This window comes from Oncorhynchus mykiss, chromosome 15 (assembly GCF_057628025.1).
Source record: "Oncorhynchus mykiss isolate SJ-2025 chromosome 15, ASM5762802v1, whole genome shotgun sequence".
In the NCBI taxonomy this organism is placed as follows: domain Eukaryota; kingdom Metazoa; phylum Chordata; class Actinopteri; order Salmoniformes; family Salmonidae; genus Oncorhynchus; species Oncorhynchus mykiss.
In genome coordinates this window covers 65,930,884-65,946,553 of record NC_143036.1, presented here as the reverse complement: position 1 = coordinate 65,946,553, position 15,670 = coordinate 65,930,884, and the positions used below count along the sequence as shown (strand labels likewise).

Here is a 15,670-nt window from a genome sequence, read left to right as displayed (position 1 = left end):
TCCAGAAGGAGAATCATCTCTGCAGCACTCCACCAATCAAGCATTTCTGGTAGAGTGGCCAGACGGAAGCCACTCCTCAGTAAAAGGCACATGACAGCCCGCTTGGAGTTTGCCAAAAGGCACCTAAAGGAGTCTCAGTCCATGAGAAACAAGATTCTCTGGTCTGATGAAACCAAGATTGAACTCTTTGGACTGACTGCCAAGCGTCACGTCTGAAGGAAACCTGGCACTATATTCCTACGGTAATGCATAGTGGTGGCAGCATCATGCTGTGGGGATGTCTTTCAGCGACAGGGACTGGGAGACTAGTCTGGATTGAGGGAAAGATGAACAGAGCAAAGTACAGAGAGATCCTTGATGAAAACCTGCTCCAGAGCGCTCAGGACCTCTGGGGCGAAGGTTCACCTTCCAACAGGACAACGACTCTAAGCACACACCCAAGACAACACAGGAGTGGCTTTGAGACAAATCTCTGAATGTTCTTGACTGGCCCAGCCAGAGCCCGGACTTGAACCTGACCGAACAGACCTGAAAATACTGTAGCTGTTTGAGTTATAGTTTATTTATTCTTGCTCACAGATTAAACTGAAGAAATGGGTAGAGTGGTGTTTCACAGGCGGTTCATACGAGCAGTTATACATGACAGTTCGTGGCTGTTTCTCGGGAGTATGGTGGTGCAGTTACCTCTTTTTGGAGGGAGCAGGTGGAGCCAGGCTAGTAACCACCACCCTCTGCCTTCTACCTGTGGTGTAGCTGCTGAGCCAGGCTAGTAACCATCACCTTCTGTCTTCTTCCTGTGGTGTAGCTGTGGAGTCAGGCTAGTAACCATCACCCTCTGTCTTTTACCGGTGGTGTAACTGTGGAGCCAGGCTAGTAACCATCACCTTCAGTCTTCTTCCTGTGGTGTAGCTGTGGAGCCAGGCTAGTAACCATCACCTTCTGTCTTCTACCTGTGGTGTAGCTGTAGAGCCAGGCTAGTAACCATCACCCTCTGTCTTTTACCGGTGGTGTAGCTGTGGAGCCAGGCTAGTAACCATCACCTTCTGTCTTCTTCCTGTGGTGTAGCTGCTGAGCCAGGCTAGTAACCATCACCCTCTGTCTTCTACCTGTGGTGTAGCTGTGGAGAGGCTAGTAACCATCACCCTCTGTCTTCTTCCTGTGGTGTAGCTGCTGAGCCAGGCTAGTAACCATCACCCTCTGTCTTCTTCCTGTGGTGTAGCTGTGGAGCCAGGCTAGTAACCATCACCCTCTGTCTTCTTCCTGTGGTGTAGCTGTGGAGCCAGGCTAGTAACCTTGGACACAGTTCAATGTCAGACAGATGTTGCAGGAGCTTTGCGTGATCTACTGGATCAAAGGCTTTGGACATATCAGCAAGTAACACCCTCACCATTGTTGGTTTTTTTGATGAAGTTCTCCTGGATTTTTCCAGGGCATGAAGTTAGAGAGATGGGCCTCCCGTCACTCATTGTACCTGGGTTGGACACTTTAGGTATGGGGACACACATTGGCAGTCTTCCAGGCAGCAGGAACAGTCCCCTGCCAGTCTTCTGCATGGTCTCTTAATAGTCAGGCTGGAATGCCATCAGGCCCACAAGCTTTACATGGGCTGAGTCTGGTCAGAGCTTGCTTTATCTGGCCAATGCTGCACAGCTCAACCTGACTTGTAGGAAGATGGCAAGAGGTGTGGTGCTTATCCACGCCTCAGCAAAAAAATACATTAAAAACATCAGCCACATCAATGTCTTCAATTCCCTCTACCTGTATTCTCCCTCCTGATGTTTTATTTTGTCCCAGTCCTTTGTTAATGAATTCCCATCATTCCTTAGGGTTTTTCTTCTTTAGGTTCTGGATTTCAGTTTTGCTGAAGCCGCATACACTCAAATTCCTCTTTCACTAGGTCAGCTCTTCTCTTTGCCTGCATACTGTGGTTCACATACATAGCCACGCCCCCTCCTCTCATCCCCCCTCTGGACCTGTCATTTCTGAAAAGCTGATAGTTTTATTTGAAAAGAGATTCATCTGGGATATGTCTTAATTTACTCATTGAAGAAGCAGTTCAAATTCATCCACTTTGTTTATCAATGATCTTGTGTTACAAGATCACTGTGCAGTGACGCTCCCCATCCAACGTGACAGAGCTTGAGAAGATCTGCAGAGAAGAATGGGAGAAACTCCCCAAATACAAGTGTGCTAAGCTTGTAGCGTCATACCCAAGAAGACTCAAGGCTGTAATTGACGTCAAAGGTGCTTCAACAAAGTACGGAGTAAAGGGTCTGAATACTAATGTAAATGTGTTTCCGTTTTTTGTTTGTAATACATTTGCAAAACGTTTATAAAAACTAGTTTTGCTTTGTCATTATGGGATATTGTGTGTAGATTGAAGAGAGAAAAAAACTATTTAATCAATTTTAGAATAAGGTTGTAATGTAAGAAAATGTGGAAAAAGTCAAGGGGTCTGAATACTTTCCAAATGAACTGTATTCAGACTCATATAGGCAGTTTCTCTCTCTGCATAAAATAAATCAACCATATCCTACACCACCCAAACCAATACTACTGAATATACCACACTGTAAAAAAGCCATTTAACCAATTGCTTAATCAGCATTATTCTGTGAGTTGAGTGGACTTCAAAATAGCATTGAAGTGGATTCAACCCATAAATATCAAGGCAACCAGCTGCAATATGATTTCTAGTTTGCTCAACACTAGATTTTAGATTGCTCAAGATTTATTGACTAAAATTACAAACTCAAAACCACACCCATCATTATCATATTTCCCAGCATGCTCCATTACAGGTTGATTATCAGAAGTGTTTGTTAAAATACCTGTGTTTTTGCATGTACATTGATTGGTTGATTAGTCTTATACTACACAAAAATAAATAAAACGTTTCTAAACTAATCCAATCTGTTAGTAGTTGTATTTATTGCAACAGTTACTGAGATGGCTGTTCCAATTTAGATGATTTAGGTAGTCTCATGAATTAATCTTCCCTACCCCGGCAGTCATTCTCAGGGCTCCACACTAACATTTTCCCTTGGTGGTACTGGTACCACTAACATTTTCCCCTGGTGGTACTGGTACCACTAACATTTTCCCCTGGTGGTACTGGTACCACTAACATTTTCCCTTGGTGGTACTGGTACCACTAACATTTTCCCCTGGTGGTACTGGTACCACTACCATTTTCCCTTGGTGGTACTGGTACCACTAACATTTTCCCTTGGTGGTACTGGTACCACTAACATTTTCCCCTGGTGGTACTGGTACCACTAACATTTTCCCCTGGTGGTACTGGTACCACTAACATTTTCCCTTGGTGGTACTGGTACCACTAACATTTTCCCCTGGTGGTACTGGTACCACTAACATTTTCCCTTGGTGGTACTGGTACCACTAACATTTTCCCCTGGTGGTACTGGTACCACTACCATTTTCCCTTGGTGGTACTGGTACCACTACCATTTTCCCTTGGTGGTACTGGTACCACTAACATTTTCCCTTGGTGGTACTGGTACCACTAACATTTTCCCTTGGTGGCACTGGTACCACTAACATTTTCATTTGGAAGCATATTTTGGTCGCAACTGAAAGAATTGTAGTGTCACACAATAGAAACAGTTATTAACCACTTACAAAGTCATTCACAATGCTTTCTTAAGAGGTGTAATAGACGACAGAGATGGTATTCAATAAATAAGTGGTTTCATCTAACGTATCCATGCAGGAACGCATGAGTCAAGATAGTTTGATGTGCAACTTTATTCAGCGATTTTCACAAATTTTGGGTTGACAATTTGGCTATTCAATTTTACTGTTAAAATAGGGCTCCAGATTTGTATTTTGTTCAACAGAGATTCATTTATTGTTAATATTTTATTTTGTATTTTTCTTACTTTTTAACTCTGCATTGTTGGTAACGGGCTTGTAAGTAAGCATTTCACTGTTGTATTCAGCGCATGTGACCAATAAGATTTTATTTGACTAAATATTTATGTTTGCTAATATCATAGGCTAATTTATTTGGGGCTAATTCACCACCTGAGTAAGAGGAAACAAAAAATCACCATAGCTAGATCGCTAACTCTAAACATAATACCCACTGCTTGTACTGTAGCCATGTATTATTCTAACAGTAAATGCAATGTCCTAAAAATACATTGTAGTTGTGGCCTACTGTGTATTTCACACTATCTGTATCTCAATGCCATAACAAATGTATTGGTTGTAAAATAGTTCTATAGAGCACAATATTGAGAGTTGAGAAATACAAAGTATACCTACAGAAAGCTGAGAACCCTCTCTCTATTTTCAACAGCGACAACATTAGTTGCTTCCCAATCTGTGTTTCTCCCGCAACTGGATTGTGAAATGTTATAGCCTACAACCAGAACTATTTTTTTACTCCCAGTGCGCGAAGGAGGGGGGGGGGGGGGGGAGTTAGTGTCTCATCAGAGCAGCAGGCCCCAGCGAAACAGGCACAGGGGCAGGGCAAAAACTGTCATTACAGGAATCAAATCAAATCGACTTGTATTTGTCACATACACATGGTTAGCAGATGTTAATGCAAGTGTTGCGAAATGCTTGTGCTTTTAGTTCCGACCATGCAGTAATATCTAACAAGTAATCTAACCTAACAATTTCACAACAACTACCTTACACATACAGTGGGGCAAAAAAGTATTTAGTCAGCCACCAATTGTGCAAGTTCTCCCACTTAAAAATATGAGATGCCTGTAATTTTCATCATAGGTACAAGTCAACTATGACAGACAAAATTAGATTTTTTTTTCTCCAGAAAATCACATTGTAGGATTTTTAATGAATGAATTTGCAAATTATGGTGGAAAATAAGTATTTGGTCAATAACATAAGTTTATCTCAATACTTTGTTATATACCCTTTGTTGGCAATGACAGCGGTCAAATGTTTTCTGTAAGTCTTCACAAGGTTTTCACACACTGTTGCTGGTATTTTGGCCCATTCCTCCATGCAGATCTCCTCTAGAGCAGTGATGTTTTGGGGCTGTACTGGGAAACACGGACTTTCAACTCCCTCCAAAGATTTTCTATGGGGTTGAGATCTGGAGACTGGCTAGGCCACTCCACGACCTAGAAATGCTTCTTACGAAGCCACTCCTTCGTTGCCCGGGCGGTGTGTTTGTATCATTGTCATGCTGAAAGACCCAGCCACGTTTCATCTTCAATGCCCTTGTGGATGGAAGGAGGTTTTCACTCAAAATCTCACGATACATGGCCCCATTCATTCTTTCCTTTACACGGATCAGTCGTCCTGGTCCCTTCGAGAAAAACAGCCCCAAAGGATGATGTTTCCACCCCCATGCTTCACAGTAGGTATGGTGTTCTTTGGATGCAACTCAGCATTCTTTGTCCTCCAAACACAACGAGTTGAGTTTTTACCAAAAAGTTATATTTTGGTTTCATCTGACCATATGACATTCTCCCAATCTTCTTCTGGATCATCCAAATGCTCTCTAGCAAACTTCAGACAGGCCTGGACATGTACTGGCTTAAGCAGGGGGACACGTCTGGCACTGCAGGATTTGAGTCCCTTGCGGCGTAGTGTGTTACTGATGGTAGGCTTTGTTACTTTGGTCCCAGCTCTCTGCAGGTCCTTCACTCGGTCCCCCCGTGTGGTTCTGGGATTTTTGTTCACCGTTCTTGTGATCATTTTGACCCCACGGGGTGAGATCTTGCGTGGAGCCTCAGATCGAGGGAGATTATAAGTGGTCTTGTATGTCTTCCATTTCCTAATAATTGCTCCCACAGTTGATTTCTTCAAACCAAGCTGCTTACCTATTGCAGATTCAGTCTTCCCAGCCTGGTGCAGGTCTACAATTTTGTTTCTGGTGTCCATTGACAGCTCTTTGGTCTTGGCCATAGTGGAGTTTGGAGTGTGACTGTTTGAGGTTGTGGACAGGTGTCTTTTATACTGATAACAAGTTCAAACAGGTGCCATTAATACAGGTAATGAGTGGAGGACAGAGGAGCCTCTTAAAGAAGAAGTTACAGGTCTGTGAGAGCCAGAAATCTTGCTTGTTTGTAGGTGACCAAATACTTATTTTCCACCGTAATTTGCAAATAAATTCATAAAAATCCTACAATGTGATTTTTTTCCTCATTTTGTCTGTCATAATTGAAGTGTACCTATGATGAAAATTACAGGCCTCTCTCATCTTTTTAAGTGGGAGCACTTGCACAATTGGTGGCTGACTAAATACTTGTTTGCCCCACTGTACAAGTGTAAAGGAATTAATAAGAGTATTTACATAAAAATAGATGAATGAGTGATGGCCGAACGGCCTAGGCAAGATGCAGTAGAGTACAGTATATACATATGAGATTAGTAATGTAGGGTATGTAAACAATATATAAAGTGGCATTGTTTAAAGTGGCTAGTGATACATTTATTACATACATTTTTCCATTATAAAAGTGGCTAGAGTTGAGTTAGTACGTTGGCAACAGCCACTCAATGTTAGTGATGGATGTTTAACATGAGATAGAAGCTGTTTTTCTGTCTCTCAGTCCCTGCTTTGATGCACCTGTACTGACCTCGCCTTCTGGATGATATAGCGGGGTGAACAGGCAGTAGCTCGAGTGGTTGTTGTCCTTGAGGGCAGGTTAGTTTGCCTCTGGTGATGCGTTGTGCAGACCTCACTACCCCCTGGAGAGCCTTACGGTTGTGGGCGGAGCAGTTGCCATACCAGGCGGAGCAGTTGCCATACCAGGCTGTAAAGGTTTGTGAGTGTTTTTGGTGACAAGCCTAATTTCTTCAGCCTCCTGAGGTTGCACCTTCTTCACCACGCTGTCTGTGTGGGTGGACCATTTCAGTTTGTCCGTGATGTGTACGCCAAGGTACTTAAAACTTTCCACCCTCACCACTACTGTCTCGTCGATGTGGATAGGGGGGTGCTCCCTCTGCTGTTTCCTGAAGTCCACGATCATCGCCTTTGTTTTGTTGATATTGAGTGTGAGGTTATTTTCCTGACACCACACTCCGAGGGCCCTCACCTCCTCCCTGTAGACCGTCTCATCATTGTTGGTAATCAAACCTACCACTGTAGTGTCATCTGCAAACTTGATGATTTAGTTGGAGGCGTGCATGGCCACGCAGTCATGGGTGAACAGGGAGTACAGGAGAGGGCTGAGAACGCACCCTTGTGGGGCCCCAGTGTTGAGGATCAGCGAGTGGAGATGTTGTTACCTACCCTCACCACCTGGGGGCGGCCCGTCAGGAAGTCCAGGACCCAGTTGCACAGGGCGGGGTCGAGACAGTGCAGTGTGATTGAGATTGCGTCGTCTGTGGACCTATTGGGCCGGTAAGCAAATTGGAGTGGGTGTAGGGTGTCAGGTAGGGTGGAGGTGATATGGTCCTTGACTAGTCTCTCAATGGTGGCCCTCTTGAAGCATGTGGGAACAGCAGACTGGGATAAGGGTTGATTGAATATGTCTGTCAACACACCAGCCAGCTGGTCTGTGCATGCTCTGAGGAAGTGGCTGGGGAAGCCGCCTGGGCCTGCAGCCTTGCGAGGGTTAACACGTTTAAATGTTTTTTTTTACAGTGAAGGAGAGCCCGCAGGTTTTGGTAGCAGGCTGTGTCAGTGGCACTGTATTGTCCTCAAAGCGAGCAAAGCAGTTGTTTAGTTTGTCTGGGAGTAAGACATTGTGGTCCGCGACGGGGCTGGTTTTTCTTTTGTAGTCCGTGATTGACTGTAGACCCTGCCACATACTTCTCGTGTCTGAGCCATTGAATTGCGACTCTACTTTGTCTCTATACTGACGCTTAGCTTGTTTGATTGCCTTGCGGAGGGAATAGCTACACTGTTTGTATTCGGGCATGTTTCCGGTCACCTTGCCCTGATTAAAAGCAGTGGTTCGCACTTTCAGTTTTGCGCGAATGCTGCCATCAATCCACGGTTTCTGGTTGGGGAATGTTTTAATAGACACTGTGGGTACAACATCACCGATGCACTTGCTAATAAACTTGCTCACCGAATCAGCGTATTCATCAATGTTGTTGTTCGACGCTATGCGGAACATATCCAGTCCACGTGATCGAAGCAATCTTGAAGCGGACCAGCATTGAACAGACCTGAGCACAGGTGCTTCCTGTTTTAGTTTCTGTCTATAGGCTGGGAGCAACAAAATGGAGTCGTGGTCAGCTTTTTCAAAAGGAGGATGGGGGAGGGCCTTATATGCGTCGCGGAAGTTAGAATAACAATGATCCAGGGTTTTGCCAGCCGGGGTCGCGCAATCGATATGCTGATAAAATTTAGGGAGCCTTGTTTTCTGATCAGCCTTGTTAAAATCCCCAGCTACAATAAATGCAGCCTCAGGATATGTGGTTTCCAGTTTACATAGAGTCAAATGAAGTTCGTTCAGGGCCGTCGATGTGTCTGCTTGGGGGGGAATATACACGACTGTAATTATGATCGAAGAGAATTCTCTTGGTAGATAATGCGGTAGGCATTTGATTGTGAGAAATTCTAAGTCAGGTGAACAAAAAGATTTGAGTTCCTGTATGTTGTTATGATCACACCATGTCTCGTTAATCATAAGGCATACCCTTCTTCTTACCAGCGAGATGCTTGTTTCTGTCGGCGGGATGCGTGAAGAAACCAGGTGGCTGTACCGACTCCAATAGCGTGTCTCGAGTGAGCCATGTTTCCGTGAAAACAAAGAACATTACAGTCTCTGATGTCTCTCTGGAAGGCAACCCTTGCTGGGATTTCATCAACCTTGTTGTCAAGAGACTGGACATTGGCGAGTAGTATGGTAGGGAGTGGTGCACGATGTGCCCGTCTCCGGAGCCTGACCAGAAGACCACTCCGTCCGCCCCTTCTACGGCGCCGTTGTTTTGGGTCGCCTACTTGGATCCGAACCATTGTCCTGGGTGGTGGTCCAAACAGAGGATCCGCTTCGGGAACGTCGTATTCCTGGTCGTAATGATGGTAAGTTGACGTTGCTCTTATATCCAATAGTTCTTCCCGGCTGTATGTAACAAAACCTAAGATTTCCTGGGGTAACAGTGTAAGAAATAACACATAAAACGAAAAATACTGCATAGATTCCTAGGAACGCAAAGCGAGGCGGCCATCTCTGAGGATTATGCACATTACTGTTTGACCAAATCATGGTTTTAGCCTCCTAAAAAAATAGGACGTTTGGAGTAAGATGACCAGGTAGAATGAGCAGCAAGCACCGATGCGACGAATACATATTTTTTACTCACACAGCCAATCTGACTAAACTGTTGCAGTCTGGGGCCCTAATTCTGAATGCAGGTTGCGGGTGATTAAAAGTTCCATTTGTTGGATATTCCAATAGGAACTACTGTACACATCATTTTGCAAGCAGCAATATGTGACTTGCAGGCTTGTTGTGGCTTGTAAACCAGGAGTTTCAGACCTCTGAGTTAGGGTGTAACTCAAAGACAGGTCTTATGATTTACTGTATGTAATGTATTGTCATAGAGAGATTAATTTAGAGGCGCACAGGGAAATATGCAAATAAGTTAGAATACATTCTCAAGTTGAATTGTATGTCCACAACGAATGGATGAGTGAATATACATTTCAAATCCAACATTTCCAATTGCAGCTCAACAGGTTATATATCTATTACATTGCACTCAGACTGCTAGCCAATACAACTGGATTATTAAGAGAATGTACTTTAGCCTTAGTGTGCCATGAAACTCATTCTGCATGGAGATACAGTCATGGTGGCTGCTAGCTGGAATGTCGATTGGACTTCCGCTCTTGTATAATACATAAATAAAGATTAGACAGGGGCTGTGACAGACATGTACACAGACACACACACGCAGGGTTGCACAGTCTTTTTGTATCATCATTCAAATGTTTGGTTATGTGATAAAGCTGTAAAAGAGGGAATAGGAATGTTTTTCTCTCTCTCTCTCTCTCTCTCATCCACCCCCTCTCAATATTTTATTTATTTATTTACCTTGGTCTCACTCTCTCTAGATCTGTATCCTCTGTCCCTCCCTCTCTGTCCCTCTCTGTCCCTCTCTGTCCCTCTCTCCGTGCTGCACACTGTTTTATGATCTTCAGAAACAGAGCACACAGTGTTTACGAAGCATGTGACAAATAAAATGTGATTTGACACGCACGTCTTGAACCAATACCACAAGCTCCCTGTCACGTATGATGAGTTTTAAATCACGCACATGTCAAAGTACGGGCCAAGCTAAAACAAGTGTGACCTGTCACAGAGAGATCAATGCACAAACACACAGTGAAATGTCACGGAGGAAGGTCATGCATACTAAATGATACACATGTAGTCTCTCTCTCCACGCTACCAGAGATGAAAGAGCAGAAAAAAGGAGTGATGGGAGGATGAAAGAGAGGAAGACACTGATAGTTCACAGAGTTGTGTGTGTGTGTTAGATTACGTATATTGCGTGTGTGTTTTGTAAGTAATCTGTGTGTTGTGCCACTGTCTTGTGGGACTCGGGGTGTATTGAATGGAATAAGTACAGGGATGGAGAAACAGGAAGGATAGGAGGAGAGGAAGAGAAAGAGAGCAGTAAACAGAGAGAGAGAGAGAGAGAGAGAGAGAGGGGAGACAGAGGAGAGAGAGAGACAGAAAGAAAGAGTGAAAGGGAGCAGAGAGAGAGGTTGGAAAGAAGAGGAGAAAACAAGAGCACATGAGAGAATAGACAAGGATAATGTGAAGATTGAAAGAGAGAGGGTCGAAGAGAAGGAGAGACAGAGAGAGGGTAGAAGAGAAGGAGAGACAGAGAGAGAAGGAGAGACAGAGAGAGAAGGAGAGACCGAGAGAGGGTAGAAGAGAAGGAGAGACAGAGAGATGGTAGAAGAGAAGGAGAGACAGAGAGGGTAGAAGAGAAGGAGAGACAGAGAGAGGGTAGAAGAGAAGGAGAGACAAGGGTAGAAGAGAAGGAGAGACAGAGAGAGGGTAGAAGAGAAGGAGCGATAAAGAGAGAGATTGAGAAAGATAAATTAAAGGAAGACAGAAAACCAAGAAACTGACACAAACCCAACAAAAAGTAACAAAATCTAGACGCAACTTCCTTTCTCCCCCACTCCCCCTCTCCTCCCCATCTCCTCCCCCTCTCCTCCCCCTCTCCCCCCCCACTCCCCCTCCACTCCCCCTCCACTCCCCCTCTCCCCCCCCCACTCCCCCCTCTCCTCCCCCTCTCCTCCCCCTCTCCTCCCCCCTCCCCTCTCTCCTCCCCTCTCTCCTCCCCCCTCTCCTCCCCCTCTCTCCTCCCCCTCTCTCCTCCCTCTCTCCACTCACCATAAACTGCACGTTGTCGAAGCCGTTGGCCAGTAGGTGGTTCTCGTATTGGACCAGTCCAATGCTGTCCAGCCATTGGCCCACAGACTGCATGGGGCACCGGGGACCTATGAGGGGGTGAAGGGGCAGACGCTTCAGGAGGGAGTAGCCATCCACCCGGTAACACCGGCAATCGGGCTGGGAGAGCTGGCACTGCCACATCATGTTGCGGGCAATGTGGCTGTCGAACGAGCCCGCCATGGTAGAGGAAGAGTGTGGAGGAAAGGGGAAAGAGAGGGGGAGGATGGTAGGATGGAGGGGGGGGGGGGGGCTGGATGATGGGGGTTGGGGTTAGGCTTGGCTGAGGGTTATGAGCATGGCTTAGGGATGAGGATGGAGGGGCGAAGCATGCTAGGGTGCTGGGGCAAATGGGGGGGTAGGTGGATAAGTTTAGGGTGGTTGGAGGTAGATCCAGGGATTTGGAAAAGAGGGGAGAGGGCTAAGGTTAGATCCAGAGAAGAGGTGCCGTCCTGGGGGTAAGATCCATGAGAGAGAGGGTGCAGAGGCTGGAGGTGGTAAGATAGATCCGATAGATGCGTGTGTCTTGCTGCTGCTTTCCTTTTACGCTCTCAGCTGTTGCTCCTGCCTGCCTGTTCGCCTCGCTTGTGTATGTGTACGGGTGTGTGTGCGTGTGTGTGTGTGTGTGTGTGTGTGTGTGTGTGTGTGTGAGCAGGAGCGAGAGAGAGAAAGAAGGAGATAGGGAAAGCTGCCTGCTTGGTAGAATTCTCTTTATCAAGTACTCCCACACTCAACTGGATGCTTTCTGCAGCCTTCTCTCTCTCTCTGCTCTCCCCCGCTCTCTCTCTCCACTCTGCCTTCCTCTCCCATTCTCCCTCCTCTTTCTATCCTCCCTCCCTACTCCTGTTTCTCACTCACTCTCTCCCTCGATTTCTCTGCTCTCCCTTCTTCCTCTCTCTCGCTCTTTTCTTGGTTCTCCCTCTCCCTTTCCCTTCTCTCTCTCTCTGTCGATATCTCTCTCTCCCTTCTCTCTCTCACTCTGTCCCCCTCTATCTCAGTGCCTTGCACAGATAGCATTAGCCATCAGATGAGCCTCTTTGTCCGAGAGCTGAGCAGCCCCAAAACACACAATGTGGGTGCGGGTGCGTTGGTGGGAGACAACAGGTTTAGCACATAGCGCAAACAGCATTTCTCAAAGTGGTTACCATGGTAAGGGAATGCTTCACATGCACAGGAGAGGAGAGGCGGGAGGATAGAGATCAGGGGAGAGAGAGAGAGAGAGAGAGAGAGAGAGAGAGAGAGAGAGGCAGTTGGATGGAGAAAGAAGGGGGAAGATAGAGGGAAAGAGAAGGAGGAGAGGTGAGAGGGGGAGTGACATAAGGACAAGTGGGGATGAGACAGAACTGAGGAGGAAAGAGGGAAAGATGAGAAGGGAGAGAATGAGATAGAGGAGAAAGAGAAGGAGAGAGAGGTGAGAGGGGGAGTGACAGAAGGACAAGTGGGGATGAGACAGAACTGAGGAGGAAAGAGGGAAAGATGAGAAGGGAGAGAATGAGATAGAGGAGAAAGAGAAGGAGAGAGAGGTGAGAGGGGGAGTGACAGAAGGACAAGTGGGGATGAGACAGAACAGAGGAGGACAGAGAGAAAGATGAGAAGGGAGAGAATGAGATAGAGGAGAAAGAGAAGGAGGACAGAGGGAAAGATGAGACGGGAGAGAATGAGATAGAGGAGAAAGGAGGTATGGAAGTTCAGTGCAGTTTCTGACTATCTATTTACCTGCATTATTCTCCTTGATCCCTTCTGAGCTCGTGCCAGTGCTGATGCCAGCCCCAATGGAGCTCATTATCTTATCAATCTGAATGGAGAGAGGAGAGAAGAGAAGTAAGGAGGGAGAGAGGAGAGAGAGAGAGAGAGAGGAGAGAAGAGAGGAGAGGGGAGAGAGGGGAGAGAGAGGAGAGAGAGAGAGAGAGAGAGGAGAGAAGAGAGGAGAGGGAGAGAGGGAGAGAGAGAGAGAGAGGAGAGAAGAGAGAGAGGAGAGGAGAGGAGAGAGGAGAGAAGTGAGGAGAGAGAGAGAGGAGGGAGAGAGAGAGAAATTAGAGAGAGAGAGAGAGGAGAGAGAGAGAAGGGAGAGAGGAAGGAAGATGAAGGAGGGAGAGAGGAGAGAGAGGGAGAGAGGGAGAGAGGGGAGAGGGGAGAGGGAGAGAGAGAGAGGAGAGAGAGGAGAGAAAAGAGAGAGGGAGAGAGAGAGAGGAGCGAGAGGAGAGAGAGGAGAGAGAGAGAGAGGAGAGAGAGAGAGAGAGAGAGAGAGGAGAGAGAGGAGAGAGAGAGGAGAGAGAGAGAGAGAGAGAGAGAGAGGAGAGAGAGGAGAGAGAGAGAGAGAGGGAGAGAGAGAAGAGAAGAGAGGAGAGAGAAGAGAGAGAGAGAGAGAGAGAGAGAGAAAGAGGAGAGAGAGAGAGAGAGAGAGGAGAGAGAGGAGAGAGAGGGAGAGAGAGAGAGGAGAGAGGAGAGAGAGGAGAGGAAGGAGAGAGAGAAGAGAGAGGAGAGAGAAAGAGAGAGAGAAGAGAGAAGAGAGAGGAGAGAGAGGAGAGAAGAGAGGAGAGAGGAGAGAGGAGAGAGAAGAGAGAGAGGAGAGAGAGAGAGAGAGAGAGGAGAGGAGAGGAGAGGGGAGAGAGGAAGGAAGGAGGGAGAGAGAGAGAGAGAGAGGAGAGGAGAAAGAGAGAGAGAGAGAGAGAGAGAGAGAGGAGAGAAGTGAGGACAGAGAGAGGAGAGAGGAGAGAGAAGAGAAGTGAGAGGGAGAGAGGGGAGAGGGGAGAGAGAGAGGAGAGAGAGAGGGAGGGAGAGAGAGAGAAGATAGAGAGGGGAGAGGGGAGGAGAGAGGAGAGGGGAGAAAAAGGAGAGAGAGAGAGAGAGAAAGGAGAGAGAGAGAGAGGAGCGAGAGGAGAGAGAGAGAGAAGGAAGAAGGAGAGAGTGGAGAGGGAGAGAGAGAGGAGAGAGAAGAGAGAGAAGAGAGAAGAGAGAGAGGAGCGAGAGGAGCGAGAAGAGGAGGAGGGAGAAGGGAGGAGGAAGAAGAAGAGGGGGAGAAGGAAGGAAGGAAGGAGGAAGGAAGGAGGAAGGAGAGAGATGGGAGAGAGAGAGAGAGAGAGAGAGAGAAGGAAGGAAGGAGGGAGAGAGAGAGAGGTGGAAGGATAGAGAGAGAGAGAAGAGAGGAGAGAGGATGAGAAAGAGAGAAAGAGTGAAGAGGAGAGAAAGAGAAGAGAAAGGAGAGAGGGAGAGAGAAAGAGAGAGGAGAGAGAGAAGAGAGATGAGAGATGAGAGAGAAGAGAGGGGAGAGAGATTGAGAGAGAGGGAGGAGAGAGAGAAGAGAGGGAGGAGAGAGAAGAGAGGAGAGAGGGAAGACAGAGAAGAGATAGAGAGAGGAGAGAAAGAGAAGAGAAGAGAGAGGAGAGAAGAGAGGGGAGAGAGAGGAGAGGGGAGAGATGGGAAAGAGAGGAGAGAGAGGAGAGAGAAGCGAGAGGAGAGAGAAGCGAGAGGAGAGAGTGGAGAGAAGAGAGAAGATAGAGGAGAGAGAAAAGAGTGGAGAGGAGAGGAGAGAAAGAGAAGAGAGAGAAGAGAAGAGAGAGGAGGGGGAGGAGAGAAGAGAGGAGAGGGAGAAGAGAGAGGAGAGAGAGAGAGGGAGAAGAGAGAGGAGAGAGTAGAGAGAAGAGAGAGGAGCGAGAGGAGAGAGAAGAGGAGAGAGGGAGAGAGAGGAGAGAGAAGAGAGGAGAGAGGAGAGAGGGGAGAGGGGAGAGAGAGGAGAGAGAGAAGGAAGAGGAGAGAGGGGAGAGAGAGAGAAGAAAGAGGAGAGAGAGAAGAGAGAGAAGAGAGAGGAGAGAAGAGAGAGAAGAGAGAGGAGAGAGAGGAGAGTGGACAGGACAGAGAGGAGAGAGAGGAGAGAGAGGACAGAGAAGACAGAGGAGACAGAGGAGAGAGGACAGAGAAGACAGAGAAGACAGAGAGGAGAGAGAAGACAGAAGACAGAGAGGAGAGAGAGAGGACAGAGAAGACAGAGAGGAGAGAGAAGACAGAGATGAGAGAGAGAGGACAGAGAAGACAGAGAGGAGAGAGAAGACAGAAGACAGAGAGGACAGAGAGGAGAGAGAGGAGAGAGAGAGGACAGAGAAGACAGAGAGGAGAGAAGACAGAAGACAGAGCAGACAGAGGACAGAGAGGAGAGAGAAGACAGAAGTCGGAGAGGACAGAGAGGAGAGAGAGGACAGAGAGAGGAGAGAGAGGACAGAGAGAGGAGAGAGAAGAGAGAGAGGACAGAGAGAGGAGAGACGAGAGAGGAGAGAGGAGAGGAGAGAGAGAAGAGAGGGGAGAGA

The 15,670-nt window shown here is 46.9% G+C and overlaps 1 protein-coding gene across 13 annotated transcripts in view; it reads right to left on the bottom strand.

The window, feature by feature from the left end:
• LOC110490567 (ankyrin repeat and sterile alpha motif domain-containing protein 1B) overlaps positions 1-15,670 on the bottom strand; it is a 352,871-nt gene that overhangs the window by 82,268 nt on the left and 254,933 nt on the right. For 9 of the 13 annotated variants that reach the window (XM_090200869.1, XM_090200870.1, XM_090200871.1 and 6 more), the window contains 2 exons: positions 13,086-13,164; positions 11,313-11,419 (listed from right to left, as the gene is read on the bottom strand). The exons of the other annotated variants lie outside the window; for them this stretch is intronic. In XM_090200869.1, coding sequence (XP_090056995.1) covers positions 11,313-11,419; positions 13,086-13,164 — 186 coding nt within the window. The remainder of the gene's footprint in view (positions 1-11,312; positions 11,420-13,085; positions 13,165-15,670) is intronic. 13 annotated transcript variants of the gene reach the window in all.